General features: G+C 47.3%; 1 protein-coding gene across 1 annotated transcript in view; it reads right to left on the bottom strand.

The window, feature by feature from the left end:
• Positions 1–19,134, bottom strand: part of PODXL2 (podocalyxin like 2) — a 39,890-nt gene that overhangs the window by 10,869 nt on the left and 9,887 nt on the right. The window contains exons 3-4 of the mRNA XM_043588291.1: positions 5,767–6,563; positions 5,000–5,074 (exon numbers count right to left, since the gene is read on the bottom strand). Of these exons, the coding sequence (XP_043444226.1) occupies positions 5,000–5,074; positions 5,767–6,563 (872 nt within the window). The remainder of the gene's footprint in view (positions 1–4,999; positions 5,075–5,766; positions 6,564–19,134) is intronic.

Genomic DNA, 19,134 nt, shown 5'->3' on the forward strand with positions numbered 1-19,134 from the left:
TCACTGTAAATATGTGTGAATACAGAAGTAAACACATATGTACATGTGCACATGTATTATGTATATCTGTGTCTACAGAGAAAAAATACAGATAATTCTCTCTCAGGGCCTCTAAAAAGGCCAAGAAGCAATGATAGCCCAGTAGCCATGAGCACACTGGGAGCCCGGATCTTATTTCTGAATACCTTTCCTCTTCAAAAGGAACCAGGGCTCCCTGAAGAAAGGGCCAATTCCAGGGTAGGGCAGAGAGAGTACAAGACAGCCTGAAACATCTAGTAAGTATGTCCGTGGTGTGCACTCAGCAACTCAGGGGACTCAGACGCAGGATCAACTCCTCTCCAGCCGTTTCTGTCTCTAGGCCTTCGCGATCCAGTCCTTTGTGCTGAAGAGCTCTTTCAGGGCCCTCACCGAAGGATGGTTGGTACCACCCCCCCCCAACACCTCTCGTCCTGGTGCCTCGAGGCTTCTTTCTGTTGTGCAGAGCAACAGGTCAGTTCCCTGCACCACTACCGAGGATTTTCTTTTGCCTTCCAGAACCCAAAGACCGTACCTCTCAGTTTACTACTTCATCCTTCTGCTCCTCTCTTGGATTTTTCTCCACAGGCTCCTTTCTAGTTGCCTCTGCGTGGACCATCTGTGATATTGTAGGTCACGTAAAAGAAGCTGTATGTCTACACTGCTTATTTCGCAATCTTGCGGATCAAATTCCTGACACTGAAGCTTTACCTTGCAAGACTTTCTCTGAGAGGCTGTCAGCACTTTCCTCCCTATCTTTTTCTCAGGATGTGTTCTCTGCAGAGCTCCATCATTTTTACGTGCATGACTCCAATTACTTTTCATTGAACCCTTGACGTTTCATTCCAGATTAAAGACTAAAACATGAAAACTAAATGCAATGCCTTGTTCCGGGTGAGACCCTGGACCCCTGGTGAAATCTAAGAAAGGTCTACAAATTATACTTGTGCATCAGTCAGTGTTAACGCCCCGATTGATAGTTGTGCTGTGGTAAGCTGAAGGACCAGACTTGCTCTGAAGACACACATACTCAGGTATCGAGAGGGAAGGACAAAAGGCAACAATGCCATCAACTTACTCTCAAATGGTTTGAAAAAATGTTAAGAGGTGGTGAATCTGGCTGAAAGATACATGGGATTTCTTTGTATAAGTCTTCTGAGGTTATCTCAAAATAAAAAGCTATAAAAAAAGAACAGGAGAAAATTAAAGACGTTCCTCACACTAATGAAGGCCAATAGAGATATGTCCTTGCAGAAAGAGCTGCTAACGGGTATATTTCAGGAAGAAGGTGGTTAAATTCAGAAGAAAGGAATGGGGATGTGAAAAGACGTGCAAGCAAAGAAACGAATAAATATATTGATAAAGCAAACAAGCACTGTTAATAATAGTGACTAATGCTCAATAACAGTCATCGTCAGAGAAATGAAAATCAAACCCATAATGAAATTCTACCTCACACCCATTAGGATGGCCACTATTGAGGGGCGCCTGGGTGGCTCAGTCGGTAAAGCATCTGACTTCGGCTCAGGTCATGATCTCATGGTTGGTGAGTTCGAACCCTGTGTCAGGCTCTGTGCTGACAGTGTGGAGCCTGGAGCCTACTTCAGATTCTGTATCTCCCCCTGTCTCTGCTCCTCCCCTGCTTGTGCTCTTTCTCTCTCTCAAAAATAAACAGTTAAAAAATTTAAAAAAGGATGGCCCCTATTCAAAAAAATAAAAAGAAAGAAAGAAAGAAACAGAAAACAGGAAGGTCTGAGTCAGTTGAGCATCAGATGCTCAGTCAGTTGAGCATCCAACTCTTGGTTTCGGCTCAGGTCATGATCTCACGGTTGATGAGTTTGAACCCTGCATCAGGCTCTGTGCTCTGTGCTCTCTCTCTCTCTCTCTCTGCCCCTCTCCCATTCTTGTTCTCTCTCTCTCTCTCCCTCTCTCTCAAAATAAATACACTTAAAAAAACAAAACAAAACAGAAAACAAGTGTTGGTGACGATGTGGAGAAACTGGAACATTTGTCCACTGCTGGTGGGAACGTAAAATGGTTCAGTCACTATGGAAGACAGTACCAAGGTTTCTTAAGAAATCAAAAATAGAGTCACCATATGATCCAGCAATTCCATTTCTGGGTATATATATATATATATATACCCCAAATCATTGAAAACAGGGTCTCAAAGAGATATTTGTATATTCATGTTCACAGCGGCATTATTCACAGTAGCCAAGATGGGGGAGCTACCCAAATATCCACTGGCGGATGAACGGATAAACCAAACGTGGTCTATACATACCATGGAATGTTATTCAGACTCAGAAAGGAAGGAAATTCTGACACAGGCTACAACATGAATGGACCTTGAGAACATTCTGCTGAGAGAAACAAGCCAGTCACAGAAGGACAAGTACTGTATGATTCCACTTATAAGATGCACTTAGTCAATTTCTTAGAGACAGAAAGTAGGGTGGTGGTTGCTGGGGGTCTGGGAGAGTGGCTAACGGGGACAGAGTTTAGTTTTGCGCGATGAAACACTCTGGAGATCTGTTTCACAACAGTGGTAACGTACTTAACACCGCAGTACCCTAAAAATGGTTAAGATGATAAATTTTACGTTAGATTTTTTTTTTTTTTACCACAATAAAAAAATCCATCACTGGGGTGCCTGGGTGGCTCAGTCGGTGAAGCATTCGACTCTTGGTTTCGGCTCAGGTCATGATCTCACAGTTCGTGAGTTTGAGCCCTGCGTAGGGCTCCATGCTGACAGGTTGGAGCCTGCTTGGGAATCTCTCTCTCTCTCTCTCTCTCTCTCTCTCTCTCTCTCTAAATAAACAGACTTAAAAAAATAAAATAAAATCTTAGAAAAAAACACATCATAAAAAATACGAATGGCTAATTAGGTGGAGATTAAATGAGAAAGACTAACAAGGCAAAAACAGGGAAAGCAGAATGAAAGCATTTTTATAGGGGAGTCTAGTTGGCTCAGTCGGTGAAGCATTCGACTCTTGGTTTCGGCTCAAGTCATGACCTTGCAGCTTCATGAGTTCGAGCCCTGCATCAGTTTCTGCGCAGACAGAGCAGAGTCTGCTTGGGATTCTCTCTCTCTCTGCCCCTTCCCCACTTGTGCTGTCTCGGTCTCTCTCAAAATAAATAAATAAAACTTTAAAAATATTGAAAAAAAAAAGGAAGCATTTTTATATATGTATGTGTTGTTTGGAAAGAGGAGAGACATTATCTTTAGACTTTATTATTCAAATATGCACACACAAAATTTAATGGCCTCAAGTACCCATACTGTGGTCTCTAAGTACCGTATTTCAATAAAACGAATGAGGGCTTAGAGAAATGTTGATTTCATGTCTAGGGAGGGAAAGTACGAGATGAGCCTGGCACATTGTATTATACCAGAAAACCAGGAAACTATCAAACACTAACAGTTGGTCAAAAAGAAGCCACCTCAAAGAGGCTCTCAATGGCCAGGGACGGGCATCAGTAAGAATCACCACTGCAACAGCTCAAAACACATCGACAGTGTTAAAAATCCACTTGTTCGTTACTTATAAGGGAAAAAAGAAAACCTCATGGGTCACTCTTGAATTAATAAACACACGCGTCGCATACACTTTACCTTCTCCCCTAAATCCACTAAATGATAGTAAAGGTCAAAAACCACAATGACAAGGGGTGCCTGGGTGGCTCAGTTGGTTAAATGTCTGACTTCGGCTCAGGTCATGATCTCACAGTCCGTGAGTTCGAGCCCCGCGTCAGGCTCTGTGCTGACAGCTAAGAGCCTGAGGCCTGCTTCCAACTCTGTGTCTCCCTCTCTCTCTCTGTTCCTTCCCTGCTCATGCTCTGTCTCTCTCTCTCTCTCTCGAAAATAAGTAAACATTAAAAAGAAAAAAACAACCCACAAAGACAAGAACAAAACAAAACTGAAAAGGAGACAAGAGTGTGAGCGTCTGGCCCCGGAGGCCTACGGAGGAGCTACATTCTCCTGGTCTAGCAGGCCCCAAAGAGCTGAATCCTAAGCCAAAATGGGACAAGCTGAGAAGCAGTCACACTTCTACTGTCAAACTCCCAACTGAAACGTTCTCAAATAGGCAGTGCTGGTTACCTTTGGAAGAGGTGATGAACGTGATTCTAAAAATAGGAAAACTGTTTGAAAGTCTGTTTAAGAAGTGGCTGGATCCCTAATTCCTCTCCCCAACACTGCACAGCTGACAAATGTCCCCACTCCCTGGCAGAAGACTGGGAATTGATTCTTCAAAGAGGGTTAAAACAGAGGCTCTCTGACCCAGAGGTCACGGGGCACAATGAGGGAGGGGGCTCACACTGCAAAGCAGGGGGGGTAAATGAATTTATCTATGTACATGTGTTCTGACACCGAGATACCCACCCCTCTCCCCACCCTGGCTCTCAGAACACTGGCAACTAGCCCTTTATGCTCCCAGTAGGACCGATGTCCCTTTTTCAAAGAATCTAATTGCCCAAAGAGGAAGGACCTAAAAATGTTGACATTAGAAATCGTCTAATAAAATGGCCCAGCCAGTCCACCCTCCTGAGAAACCACAGTTAGCAAACCCCAATCCTAAGCTCAAAGCTTCCAACTGGCTTTTTGATGGCCCTCCTTAAATAGCTCTGAACAAACCTACCAGGCATCTGAGGAGCAAATACACGTGAGAAAACCAAGGCCAACAGTAACAAATAAGGAAAGCAACTTTTTAAAAACAGTTCCAATATCCTCCAGGAGATATGGCATTGCACATGTGAACAAAACAACCCCCTGAAATTAAAAACGGAGTAGGGCGAGAATAAAAGAGCCTCTAGAAACTTAAAAATATACAGGCGCTCCTCTTTTAGACATGGGTGGGTGCTGGTTCACCCCCTGGGTTAGGCTGGCCCCCGTGACTGACGGGCTAAGCCCCCCTCCCATCCCCCGTGCGCCCGCCCGCCTCCATCCTTCCTTGCGGCCCCCGCCTAGCTCGGCACTCACACAGTCTATGTTCTCTGTCATGTTCAGAATGATGTAGTTTTTCCCGGCCAGATTGCTCCAGTCTTTGCAGATCACCTGCGCAAGGAAACAGAAAGAAGGGTGACGGTTACAAAGGCACGAGGAAAGGCATCCAGAGAAACTCTTTGAGATGCTGGAAGGTGAAGGCCAGGTACAGGTTTGCGGCAGCTTGGAGGGAGCTGACAGCCTCTGCAAGGCGCCGTGCCCAGACTCCGGCCCAAGACTCACAAGCCCAGATGTGTCCAGGGACCCCACGGAGGATGTCTTCAGCGAGAGGAGGGGTCTGACAGCACAGGGCTTGCCAGAGCCACAGACTCTCGATGGCAACCCCGTAGGGGTTTAGTGTTCTGTCGGCCCAACAGGAAACAGGCCTGTAGGCCTGATGCATGGCCTGACACAGTGGGACTCCCTCCCCTTCCGCCTAGTGGAGGGAGCCGGCCTGGGTGTGTGGGCTGGGGCCGGTTGAGGTGAGGAGAGCAGGGGTGGGTGCGGAGAGGGGGTGGAGGGCACAGGTCAGGCAGTGGGAAAGGCCAGCGGTAGCACTGAACAAGGCCAGGCCGAGGGAGCTGAGCTCTCCCAAGGCTTTTTACCTTTGCATGGAAGTGTGGGTGTGCATCCCAAAAGTCCCGCCAGAGAGGGGCCGCCCACCTCAGCCTGGCACACCCTCCCATCCCCCCTGTGCACCTGGGGATGACCAGGCTTCTCAGAGAAAGGTGCAGCCGCGTGGCCCTCGAGTGCCCTCACTTTACCTGAGTAGAATCCCAGGGTATTCTGGACTGGGCTTCGGTGGCCTGTCCTTCCTGGGGCTGCTGGCTGAGGTCTTCTTGCCCCAAGGTGGCAGAGGCAGGTGTCAGTTCCGCGTCTCGGGGGGCCAGCGGGAGAGAGGCGGAGGCTCCAGGGTAAAGGGGGTCTTCAGCTGGGGTCTCGACCCCACTGGGAGCTTCTGTCTGAGGGAACGAGGCTAAGGACGGCACCTCCGCTTGCTTGCCAGCCAACCCCGCTGCTCCCACGGTGGCCTCCTCGCTTGCCTCCTGAGGAGCCCCAAACTCCACCCCACGCCCCGTGGCCGGCAGCGTCGTGCCCCCCGTCTCCTGGCTGACGAAGTCCTGCCCCCCTGGGGTCACTGTGCTCGGGGTGACTGCGGACGGTGACAGGCTGGGCTCCATGCTGCTGCCCACCTCCACACCCGAGGAGGCCTGTTCCCCAGATTCTTCGTGCCTGTGCTTGGCAACCCCTGGCACCCTGCTGCCGCTGGTGGGAGAAAAGCCATGGCCCTGAGTTTGGGCTTCTTCTTGGGATCCGTTCACAGGCAGCAGCTCCTCCTCTTCTTCCTCTTCCTCTTCCTTCTCTACCTCCTCCTTCTCCCTTTCCTCCTCCTCCTCCTCCTCGTCCTCCTCGTCCTCCTCCTCTTCTCCAGGAGCCATATGCCAGGGTGGCTCCACCAGGTTCATCTTGGGCAAGGGTGAGGGCGGGCTCGGCACCTCCTGGCCCTGGCTGGTGTCTTCTATGGGACCCGCCTTCTCCGTCAAGTCTGGAAAGACGTAGTCTATGGACAGAGACAGAAACCTCATTCGCTAGTTTCATCACCCATCACTGAGGTGTTCAGTGTTCGCTGAGCAGATGATAGAAAGGAACCATGAGACCCACAGGGGGACAGTGGGGAGTTGGACTACCGGTCATATTGGAAAGGAGTGGGAAACAAGGCTGGATGGTGGGGGTTTGGGGGGCAGACTGTGGAGGAGACAAGGGCCAAGCTGGTCCCTGTTTCTTTCATGATGATACAAATGACACAAATCTGCCACTAAAATTCTATGAATACAAGAATGTGAACAGTAGAAAGATAGCTTGTATGATCGCACCCCTTGGAGACAGCTCTCGTTAACAGTCCACGACAAGAAGTTAACATCTTCTCTATCATTCTTATAATGGGTTTGTTTCCTTGTCTGCAGATTTCACCAAGAAGACTCAGACAACCCATTAGAAAAGGTTCCCTCCCCCATCAAAATAAATAAACTTTAATTTTTTTTTTAATTTTTTTTAAAAAGGGGCACTTGGGTGGCCCAGTCAGTTAAGCATCTAACTTTTGGTTCTGGTTCAGGTCATGATCTCGTGGTTCATGAGTTAGAGCCCTGCATGGAGCTCTGTGCTGGCAGCAGAGAGACTGCTTGGGATTCTCTCTCTCCCTCTCTCTACCCCTCCCTCCCTCTCTCTTAAATTAAATTAAATTAAATTAAATTAAATTAAATTAAATCTTTGTTAAAGAAAAAAAGTTTCCCTTTAAATCTCTTTACTAATGGGTTGTTATGGGGGTCCTCTTGGTAAAACCATTGAATGATGTCTGAGAACCCTCTGATCACAGGAAAAGATGAAATGCAGAGATCATGGCCATTGTTCCTAAACTGTGCTCTTTTGCTGAGATGTAGGCCTTGGCTGGGAAATAAAAAAGATGCCAGGAGAGCTCGAGAGAGTCCAGCGGCTGAGCCCAGAGCCTCCCAGAACTGACAGGGTCGCTGTTGGCAGTGACAGTGGGACTTTTTACCCTCACTGCTATTCCTGGGAATCACATCTTGAAGTGCAGAACTTAGGAGGCTTCCTGGATGGCAGGACTTGTTCTGGCTTTTCAGTGAAGCCTAGGCCCCTTCAGGGTAATGACGTATAAAAATCATGAGCCAGTTCTGTTAAAAATTCCTTTAAAACACTGGAAGGTATTTCTAGGTAGCAGCTTTTATTGGCTGCCATTTTGTTACAAATAAAAAATATCTAAGACCGTTTTAAAATACTCTTTAGACATGAGAGAGGTGGTAATAGTTTAAAGTGGCGAACTGGGCCTCCTCCTCCAAAATGTCTATCAAATCAGAGAATGGCTTTTCAACTGTCAGATTAAATTTTGAAAGATTTAGATACATTTCTGGGAACATGGAAAGCAGATGAGACCAACGAACAGATAACCCCTCAGCCAAGACAAACAACAGGGAAAGATAGTGGTGGAGGGAGGGTCTCTTCCCAACAGAATTAAGGAGACAAAACAACTATGGGAGCAGCAAGGACACACAACAAAGAAAATTCATGGAATTGAAGATAATTTTTAAATTCCAGTTAGAACCTCAGAGAGACCCAAAGATATTGTATCCCCAAAATGAGAACAAATAATAAAATCAAGTAATCTCTAAAAAATAAAAAATTTGTAGAAACTGAAATTAAATTCTTGAAATGTAAAAATTCAATAGAGTAGTTGGAATAAAATGTCAAGAAAAAGTCTCCAAAGCAAAAGTAAAAGGACAAGAAAGAAAAGTTAAAAGATACAGATGACCAGTGCAAGAGGTATAATATCTAATACAATTTCCGGACAAGAACCTTAAAATAGAGAGCATAAAGAGTCAAACAAAGAAGAAATTTCCCAGACCTGGCAGCAGGAGTCTTTACATTGAAAGTATATATAATTGAGGTGAATGATAAGAGACTCACACCTAGCTTTATTCTCATGACATTTCAGAATTCTAAGGAACAAGACAAGATTCTAAAAGCTCTCAGAAGAAGAACACATAAAGTAACAATAAAGAGATTATCAAATTATCATCAAGCTTCTAATTCATAATGCTAGACTGCAGGAAGGAAATTGAAAATGCATCCCAAATTCTGAGGGAAGTTTATTTTGAACCTGGAATTTTATACCCAACTAAACTATTAATGAAGTGTGATCACAACATACAGACATTTTCATATATGCAAAGACTTAAAGGTTTGAGAATCCACGGATTCTGGGAGAAGTATTTCAGGAAGTTCTCCATGAAGTCTAAGGAAGACTGGGAATCAAAAAACATAAGAGGAAGTCATGAAAATAAATCTCTGAAGGGAAACTGTGCAGCAGGCCTAGAGAACAAGCATTCACATAAGAACATGGAATCACAGGGCTCTGAAAATTACTACAAAAGGAAAATCGACTCCCTATAAGAAAAATTATGATTTTTAGCTGAATGATCTTAGTGATATTTGAAAGCCCACTGTGATATTTAAATAAATAATTAGAGGGGTGCCCAGGTGGCTCAGTCAGTTAAGCGTCCCACTTGGGCTCAGGTCATGATTTCACAGTTCATGGGTTTGAGCCCCACACTGGGCTCTGTGCTGACAGCTCAGAGCCTGGAGCCTGCTTTAGATTTTGTGTCTCCCTCTCTCTCTGCCCCTCCCCCTGCCTGCACTCTCTCTCTCCTTCAAAAATAAATAAACATTAGAAAAAATTTTTACTGAACAATTAGAATATTCTACCCACCCCAATTTTGTTAAGTATACTCTTTTTGAGTCAAAGAGACTGGTAACTGGATATCTTCCACTCCTCACAGTCTGCAGGGAAACTTACCTATTCCCCACACAAAACAGTCAGTCATGGCACTTAGGGGGGAGATGTGCTCATGGAACAGAGACCACAGAACACTGAGGAGCCAGACACCAGCCTCTAATACTGAACAGTCTAGTATCACCTTTATAAATATGAACAAACAATCAAGATTCACAGGACATTAGAGGAAAGCCAGGCTCATGACAAAGCATGAAGGAGAGAAAGAAAAGCAACCCACCTCTGAGAGAAGAGTTAACCCAGAAAACAAAAGAGAACTTATAAAAATGTCATATTAACACCTCTAGAGAGACTCAAGAAGAAATTATGCCCATAAAACAAGTATATAAAAGAATAAAAATATTTTAGTTCAATATAAGTAAGCATTTTGTAATATCTCTGTTTAAAATCGAAATGCAATGCATAAAAACCTATTGAAATGGCCTAGATGGCCACCTGACAGGAAAATGATATAGCAGCATGTCAGATGGCTTCTGGGGAAATGGACATATAAAATCCCTTACATCATGAAATTTTATGGTCAGGAGACTGCTCTGACAGCAATGTGTAAGAATTTGATGAAAGAGGGGATGAATAAAAGCAGAGAAAAGAGTTGGGGAGCTTGCTGCACGTTTCAGGAGAGATGAACACAGGTAATGACATTGAGACTGACGAGAGAACAGATTCAAGAGCTGGCCCCAAGGCAGACTTGATAACCTGTGTGCACTGGCTGACTAACAGGAAGAAGGGGGCACTCTGGCTGACTGTGGGGGCAGCCGTGCCCTCAGCAGAAATGGCGAAGTCTAGAGGCCAAGTGCCCTGGAAACCCTCAAGAAGCACTTGAAATAGTCAGTAGGCTCAGGAAAGCCTAGAATATGCTGGGGATGCGGTGGATGGCGGTGCACTCCAGCAGAATCCCCCTGGGCTGGGGGAGTTCCCAAGAGGGCAAGCTGACCAAAACGATCCCTCTACTCATTTGATGTGGACTTTCCAAAAGTCGAGCTCTCTATTCCTCCAAAGGCAGCCTGGCTCCCAACAGAATTCCCTCAACTAAACTGGACAGTAACAGCCGTCATGCTGTGGGTGATGGGGCCTGGAAGCCAGAAGAGTCAGCCACCAACTGATTTGTCTGAGCAATGGTCAGTCCCTGGGCTTCTCTGGGCTTCGGTTTTTCATGAGACGAATGGATACTGGCATATCTGATTTCTAAGGTTCTTCCTGGCGCTGATATTCAATGCTTTGGAGATAGTTTTGATAAATGTGTCTCATACACCAGTGACATTAAAAACAACTCCTCTACAGTCCCAAATAAGAATAATCAAGGATTTACGAGACCACGAACTCTGATTGCCAAGCAAGGGGATTTTCTTCACCCCTGTGTTCCCAGCACCTAACACAGTGCCTGGCCCAGTGCAGAAAAGAGAGCAATGTGTGTTTGCTGAACTCTTGACTAGCACCTTCTGCCTCCTGAACCCAGGACCTGTCCATTTAGGGAGAGAGAAGCGCCTCTGAAGGTGTGGACTACTCCTTCACTAGCTCCTCCCCGGCTCCCTCCGTGTGATTACTCCCACACAGCCAGCCCTTGACTCATCATCTCCACACTTCTTTCTCAGTGAGTTACTGATTCCAAAGACTTTCTCTATGGCCTCCATGCTAAAGACTCCCAAATCTACATCTTCCATCAAGCCTTTGCTCTCTCCAGCCCTCTCATCTCTGGTGACTTGACAAATCACTAAATAATGCACCCTGGTGCTTGGACTCAGCAGCCTTTTTTTCTACTTTTTTTTTTTTTTTTTTTTTTACCACCTCTCCCCTTCCAAAATTATTCCTTCTTCTTTTACTGTGCGATCTCAGTTCCCGCTGCTTATCAGCAGTGTGGCCTTGGACATGCACTTGACCTCCATGTGTCTCCTCTTCCTTATCTATAAAACAACAGTAGTACCTGACACACAGGGCTGTGGTCAGGATGCACTGAGATAAAGCCCACACTGCACAGCGAATACCTGAGTCACTTCAGCTATTCCTCTACCTCCTCCCCGTTATTATCATTAAATTTACATACTATAAGATCATAATAGGAAAAGTGGCACCATTTTGGAAGTCTGCTCCACAAGACGAGGAGTAAGAGAAGCGCCTGAGTGATAAATTAGTCAAGGAGAATCCTGGGAAGAGGGCAGGGCAGGAAAGGATTGACGGTTTCCTGACAAATCTAGATATGATCTGAGTATGAGAAATGTCTCTTACACAGAAACAAGAATTTAAGGGGAGACCCTGTGGGGACACAGATTATGAACCACAGAAGGTGTGGAGGGAAGTGGAATGGGAGCAGGTGTGGGACCGACCCTGGTGGGATGGAAACGAGGATGCCAGGAAGAGTGGGCAGGGGGACTGGATCCAAATATGAACATAGAATAACAAGTAAAGGGGCGCCTGGGTGGCTCAGTTGGTTAAGCATCTGACTCTGGACTTTGGCTCAGGTCACGATCTCACAGTTGTTGGGATCGAGCCCCTGACTGTGCAGGACCTGCTTGAGAGACTCTCTCTCTGCCCCTCCCGCACTATCGTATGCGTGACCACTTTCTCTCTCAAAAAAAATCAAGTTTAAAAAAAAAAAAGTAAAGAAACCATCCTTTGTCCAAGAGTAGCACCAAGATTCACTGAGAAAGAGAACAGCACTTGTATGACATTCCTGTCAAAAATGCAGAACCTGAATGTAATCATGGGGAAACACTAGACAAAACTGAGAGGTATTCTACAAAATAGCCTATCTCATTCAAAAATGTTAAGGTCATGAAAGATAAATAAAGTCTGGAGAACTTTCCAGAATAAAAGTAACGAGGCATGACAATAAATGCAGTACATGATCTTGGACTGGATACTGAACTGTAAAATATAATTTTGTTTTCTTCTGCTACAATGGACACTGGGCAGGGGGTGGGGAATGGAAAGTCTAAAGTTTGTAATTATATAACAGTATTGTATCCATGCCAATTTCCTGATGGTCATTGTACCCTGATTTTGTAAGAGAATGTCTCCATTCTTGAGAAATATACACTGAGGGGCACCTGGGTGGCTCAGTCGGTTGAGCATCCAGCTCTGGATTTCGGCTCAGGTCGTGATCTCACAGTTTGTGGGTTCGAGCCCCACATCAGGCTTCATGCTGACACAGCAGACCCTGCTTGGAATTCTCTCTCTTTCCCTCTGTCTGCCCCTCCACCACTCTCTCTCTCAAAATAAATTTTAAAAACTTTAAAATGTTAAAAAATATACATACACTGAAAGGGCACCTGGGTGGCTCATTTGGTTAAGTGTCCGACTCTTGGTTTCAGCTCAGGTCATGATCCCAGGGTTATGGGATCGAGCTCCACGTCAGACTCTGTGCTGAGTGTGGAACCTGCTTGAGGTTTTCTCTCTCTCTCTCCCTCTGCCCCTCCCCCATTAGCTCTTCCCCACCCCTGCCTAAAATAAATAAGCAAAATTAAAAAAAAAAAAGAAATATACACTCAAGTATGTAAAGTCAGCAAAGGGGCATCATGTCTACAACTTACTATCAAATGGTTTAGAAAAAAACTGCATGTCTGTAAGTATACATGTATATGTTGGGTAAGACGTTAACAATGGGGGAATCTGAGTGAAGGGTATACGGAAATTATTCTTGCAAGTCTTCTGTAAATTTGGATTATTTTTTTAAAATACGGAGTTAGAAATCCCTTTAACTACTGGCTAGTGAACATGCCGGAGCCACCAGATGGGGAATGAAACAAGGTAAGGGACAGGGCAGGCCAACCTGGACCAGGAGCTTCTGAAGGCTCCAGGAGCAAGGAACACAGTGCCGTAAGAGGGGAACAGCCTTGGCGGACGGGGCAGAACGTGCTTCTCCCACTCAGGTGTCCAAGGAGAGGCTTCCCGGGCCTGGCGACACTGGCCTGGGAGAGGGAGCAGGAGCAGTGGTCTTGGAGAAGGGAAAAGGGAGTAGACTGGCAATGGAGGAAGAGAAGAAAAGCAGGGAGGTGGGGCAGGAAAAGGAGAGCGATGGAGGAGGGAGCTGCGCCACACCACAGCGGGTGAGACACGATGGGCCAGGCAAGGCAGGTGGCTGCTCCGGGCACCCCTCCACCCCCTGCCCCAGGTCTCCCAGTGCAGTGACAGGTGGTGCGTCCCAAGTCCTGTCCACTGCTGTCACCAAGAGCTGTGACTCCACACGGGGAGAGCCTCTCCTGCTTAGTGCCCAAGGCTTGGCTGCCCATCCCATTTACTTCAGCACAGGGAGGCAGGACAGGAGGGTCCCATGAATGCTGAAAGCCTGTCTGGGACAAAAGCATACCCACAGAGCACTCCCCACACTCCCCATACGGGGACCTGAGTATGAACAAACACAGATGCCCAGAAGACATGTTCAAGACGGCACGAGAGCCAGGCAAAGCCTGTCCCTATCCCCTGGAGGGTAGAGACAGCTGGGACACTGAAGAGATGCCAAAGGTCCCCCACAGCTCAGACCCTCCAGAGGGGGCCTGACCTCAAAGCATGGAAGGTCAGGGAGTGGCTCTGCTGCAAGGGCACTCAGGAGACAGGTAGCTCAGTCCCCTCACTGTCTGTGAGATAGCAGAGGACCTCAGCCAACCCTCCCCCCCACCCCAGCCTCAGGAATCTCCCTCCCAGAACACGGGGTGCCAGGTCTGTGAAGCTGCAGTACCCCCTGGTGGCTTCCACTGGGAACTACATCTTCCCTGGAGCCGAGGGAAATCAGGCCTTCAAAAGACAGACTCGGGGTATTTCACACGACACAGGGGCCCTGCAAGATCAGAGAGTCCACAGCCTGCCTTTCACAGATGAGGAAAGAAAAGCTTACGGGGGGGAGGGGAGGACACTTGCTCTCAGTTGTGAAGCTACACTTATCACAGTTGTAAAGGTGTAAAACTCAGGCTCGTGGGCAGCCTGCTCACAGTTAGGACGACACCCAGACTTGGCTTCAGACGCAGCGAGGAACCAACTACCGGCAGCGGCATCACCTCTCCCCGGGGCATCCACACTGTGGGCCAAGGCCCATCTCTTTAAGGCTGGGCTTGAATCAGCAGACTAGCTGGCAGGGCGAGCTCAAGGCACAGCTTCAGAGTTCTGCAGCCAGGGGCCAGGAAGCTGGCTGACCGGCCTCCAGGCTAGCCCGCCATCCCTCTGGGAAGTTGAGGCTGAGGTGAAATGACAGAAAGCATTCAAATCACCTCGCCCAGAAGGCAGGCTCTTCTCCCTAAGGCATTCTCTTAAAACCCTGGTGCGGTCTTACATTCCACACACCCAGCTGGCTGCAAGTGTATCTGCGGTGGGGTGTTCCTGCTATGGGACGCGAAGGAACTAGCGTTCTAGCACAAGAAGGGACCCGGGGGGTCATCTTGAGCAGATGACAACTAAGTCTAGGTAACATGGGCTGTCACCGTCTTCAAGAATATGTCTCTTCAAGAATAAGAATATGTCTCCTTACAGAGGCATTTTTTTTTTCAGTTAAAAAAATTTTTTTAGCTTTTTAAAATTTATTTTTGAGAGAGCAAGCAAGCATAAGCGGGGAGGGGCAGAAAGAGGGGGAGACACAGAACCCAGGCTCCAGGCTCTGAGCTGTCAGGTCAGAGCCCGACAAGGGGCTCAAACCCACGAACTGCGAGATCATGACCTGAGCTAAAGTCCGACGCCACCCAGATGACCACCCAGGTGCCTCAAGAGGCAATTCTATCTTGGCGGCTTTTTTTCCTCCCCAAATTCCTTAAACCCACCTTCAATGGTCCCTTTACAACTCAAGCTCATTTCTGTTTTATCTAAGTGAGGAAATTGTGGGAAGCCTCTCCCTCGGGATAAAAACCTACATATTTTCTCAGCTGTTCCAATTCAGCCTTCTTTGCCTGGGGCCAAACAACTGGGATTATTCCTCATTCTCCACCCCTCCCCTTGTCATTCTTTTGTGGCAAGTCTGGATTCCCCACACCTTTTAAGAGTGGTCACAAAATCAGCAGAGTAGGTACACAATAAATATTTGCTGAGTAAATTGTGCAAAAGTGAACAAGATTCACGGGCTAGAAGCTGGCTGATGCTTGACTCATGCAGAAGGGTCTGAGCCGAACACAGCCCTCACGCTACACTCTCCCCACTGGACGTGATCTGGCGGCTAGCAGGAGGCCACTCCGATGAAACTCCGGGCCCTGGACAGCCTGGATTCTCCAGGCTTTTGCTTTTCCTTTCCATCTCACTCTGGGGCTGGCTGTTTGTTCCCTAAACAGATCAAGTTGCATCTTTTCCCCTCATATATTTCATCACTTTTGTGAGTCTCTTTCCCCAGTTTATCAAGGTCACACTGGACTTCATTTCTGCCTTCTGAGGTAGCCATAATCTCATGCTTGACCCTCGGCGTCAGCTGAAATATTATGAGCTGACTTCCCTGTTTGGGACATGAAATTTAAACAGGCACCAAGCCAATGGCCTTGAAAGATCACTTTAAATGTCCCTTTCGGTTAATGTCAAATCACTGAAAATTGCCCTGTGAGTGCAACACTCAAGCCAGTTATTCGAGTGAGTGTTAATACAAAAACACTCACAAAATTCACAATAGACTTGTATAAAACAGAGGCACAAGGGAAGAAACTTTCAGCATAATTACAAATGACTTTTTAATGGTCAACCTCAGGAGTCATCAAAGACATGTAAATTCAACAAAATGATACATTTTTCGGACTGCCAACTGGACAATCTGCGGATATATTTAAAGGTGACCGCCAGGATTGGATGAGTGCAGGAAACAGGCACTCAGTCTGCCGCTGATGGGACCACAATGGCGGGGGGGGGGGGGGGGGGGGGGGGGGGGCGGGGATTATGAATGAAGAGCTTTAAAACCAAACACTCTGACCCTGTAATTTCACTCCTAGCAGTGCACCCTACGGAAACAATGAGGATGCTCACGGTGATGCGGTTCCAAGGATTCCCATCATGGCACAGAGAGGGTAACAACAGACTGAAAACCATCCAGTGCTCAGGCAGCAGAGCATTAACTGAGCACGTAGTAGCCTGGCCCTCCTCGGGATGCTATTCCAGCGTTACAACTGGGGGCGGAGGGCCCTGTCAGCGGGCGTGGAAAGACGCTGCCAAGTGAAACACCGAGACCTGGGCACTGTCATTCCATTTTTCATAAAAGCACATTCTATGTATTTCCCGTACGGGAAAACCATCCAGAAAGACATGTGCCAAGACGTCAACATTCGCCAATTCTGGGTGATGGGATCATGAGTGGTTTTCACTTTCTTCTTTTCTACATTTTCTAATTTTCACACCAGGATGTTTGTTACTAGTGTAAAACAAAACTAAAGGGCTTTTTTTTCTTTCTTTTAGCATCTAGGTGAAAGCGACTCTTTTCAGTGGGCCTTCTTAGCAACACGCCTGATGTGTGTGCAGTGACCCAGAAGGTCAAATCACTCAAGAGCAGGTACAATCTCAATGTATGGAAGCTATTTCCAGGTCCCAGCAGACAGTGGTTTTGATGATCTGGTTTCTATGAAATTCATTACAGGCAACAGTAATTAAAGTGGTCTAATGAATAATTTTAGATGGAGTAGCAGCTCTTGAAGTAGAAATCTCAAATTTGAGATTTAGCTCTGCCACTTATTACCTGTGTAATTTAGTGCCTCCTTTAAACCTCTCTAAGCCAGTTTCCTTAGTTATAAACGGTGATACTAACCATGCCCGCTTTTATGGATTTCATCAGGTCGCTCTGAGGTTAAAAAAAATTATGTGAAAACGATTTTTAAAATAATATAAGCATGCTATGAACGTTCCTTATTCGAGAGCAGTGTGGTTTATGCCCACCCATCGCTTGGCAGATGCTGCTCCCTCCTCTTAGTCCAGGAGCATGGGGCCCAACCCCCTGCCTCCAGGTGTGCTCGAGACCCCGTCTGGGCCAGAGAACTCCATCCCCAAGGCCTCAGGATTGGGTCGGAGATGGGCTCATCACCCAGGGCAGACTAAGGAGCTTCCATTCTGAGGCTCTTCTAGAAACACTGGGGAGGCAGAGCTCTCTGTCTGTTGGGGCTGTTAAGTGAACGGAGATGACACAGGAGTCGCTGGAGGCTCTCTAAAGCCACCACGCACGGACATTGTGCCTAAGAAAGAAGCCAGCGAGGGGAATGAAGCATGATGAAGCAAGCCAGGTTCTCCTGTCCCATTTCCACACCTGGATCCCCCCTGCCTGGGCTCTGGGCTTACTGGGCCCATTAACACCTCTTTTTTCACACAGTCCTCTGAGCCTGTCTGAGGAAGATTTCTAGAACTTGCCAACCCCGAAGAGTTATCACTTTTCTTGTAGAACACTAATTAGCTTATTCACCAGGAAAATTAAAATTGCATGCAGAGAACTTTATTAAGGATACTGGAGAACGAAAGAGGTGGAGGGTGACAGGAGAGAGAGCCTTGGGATGAGTGGGTAACCTGGGAAATTATTATCAATCATTGACAATCCTGCCAGAATGAACCCCTCAGGTCTTAAGCTGGCTTGATGCTAGCTGGCGGAGTGGAGATCCACACTTCCTCCCTATTTTGCTGAGACTACTCTTTTCACCTGAAATGTCAGAAAATCATAATATTTTAAAGCTGGAGAAGGCTTCCATCAATCGTTCCTCGCTTACAGATGAGAGGCTGAAGCCAAGATGAGACAAGGAACCTGCTCAAGGTCACAGCACACTCATCAGCAGCCGATCAGAAACGCCAGCGGCTGTTTTGGCCGCGGGGCCTCAGGACAGTCACTGCAGGAGGAGCCTAGCTCGGGCTCTTCTAGGCCCAACAAACTAGCAATGAGACTAGACGTAGCACACTACTGGTGACAATGGAACACACTGTTTCCTCTCTGACACAGGCCACTGGTGCGCTCCCGTGGCAGGTGGCGAGGCACAGGCCCCTCACTGCTCAGGAGCTGCTGATTCCAGACTCAGGCTCTGCCACACACAAGCTGTATGGCCTTGGGCAAAGCGCTTGTCCTCTCTGGGCCTGGGTTTCAGCATCTGTGAAGCAGTGACGACTGCTGCCTGCGCAGCTCACAGGGTGGTTGTGAAGTTCCAATGAGCTAACCAAAGAGAAAATTCTATGAATAAAATGGTGAGAATTTACCAGTGGTAAAATACAAGACAATACTTACTGCTGGCCTCGAGTAAAATTGCGAGCTAAGAGGCAACCTCATGGAAAGAGCCAAGGCTATGGACTCTGAGAACTCAGGTCTGAATCCTTAGTACCCAGGGCTGTTATCCAAACTCCCGCAGCCTCAGTTTATTCCCTGGGGGGATGGGAGTAACCACATATAATTGTTTCTGTGAAGATTAGACGAGATATTATACTGGAACACCTAACACGGTGCCTGGCGCATGCCCAGTGTTCACATATGGGGCGGTATTGTAATTACTAGAAGGGTACCGGGTCTGCGACTGGGCCGGGCCACGGCATGGCTTTCAGCAGTCACTGCGGCATGGACGTATTCACGTCCCCAGGGGCCGTGTCAGGATGGCACTTAGCATGGTCACTCTGACCTCTGGACGGACTCCTCACCCAGGCAGGCCCTTTGAAGGCTCCTGGGGTCTCCTCCAACCTGAGGGGCAGACCCCGAGGGGCAATGCCCTCCTTCATTCCAGAGAACCCCCGGGTGGAAGCCTGTGACTTTCAGGGTCAGGAGCAGAAGAAGGCAGAGGGGACTGGCACTCTGTCCTGTCTGGGCTGCCTCCCCATCCAAATGAGCCTCACACCTGGGACACTTTCTGCCTCTGTTGTGGTC

This window comes from Prionailurus bengalensis, chromosome A2 (assembly GCF_016509475.1).
Source record: "Prionailurus bengalensis isolate Pbe53 chromosome A2, Fcat_Pben_1.1_paternal_pri, whole genome shotgun sequence".
NCBI classification, from domain to species: Eukaryota; Metazoa; Chordata; class Mammalia; order Carnivora; family Felidae; genus Prionailurus; species Prionailurus bengalensis.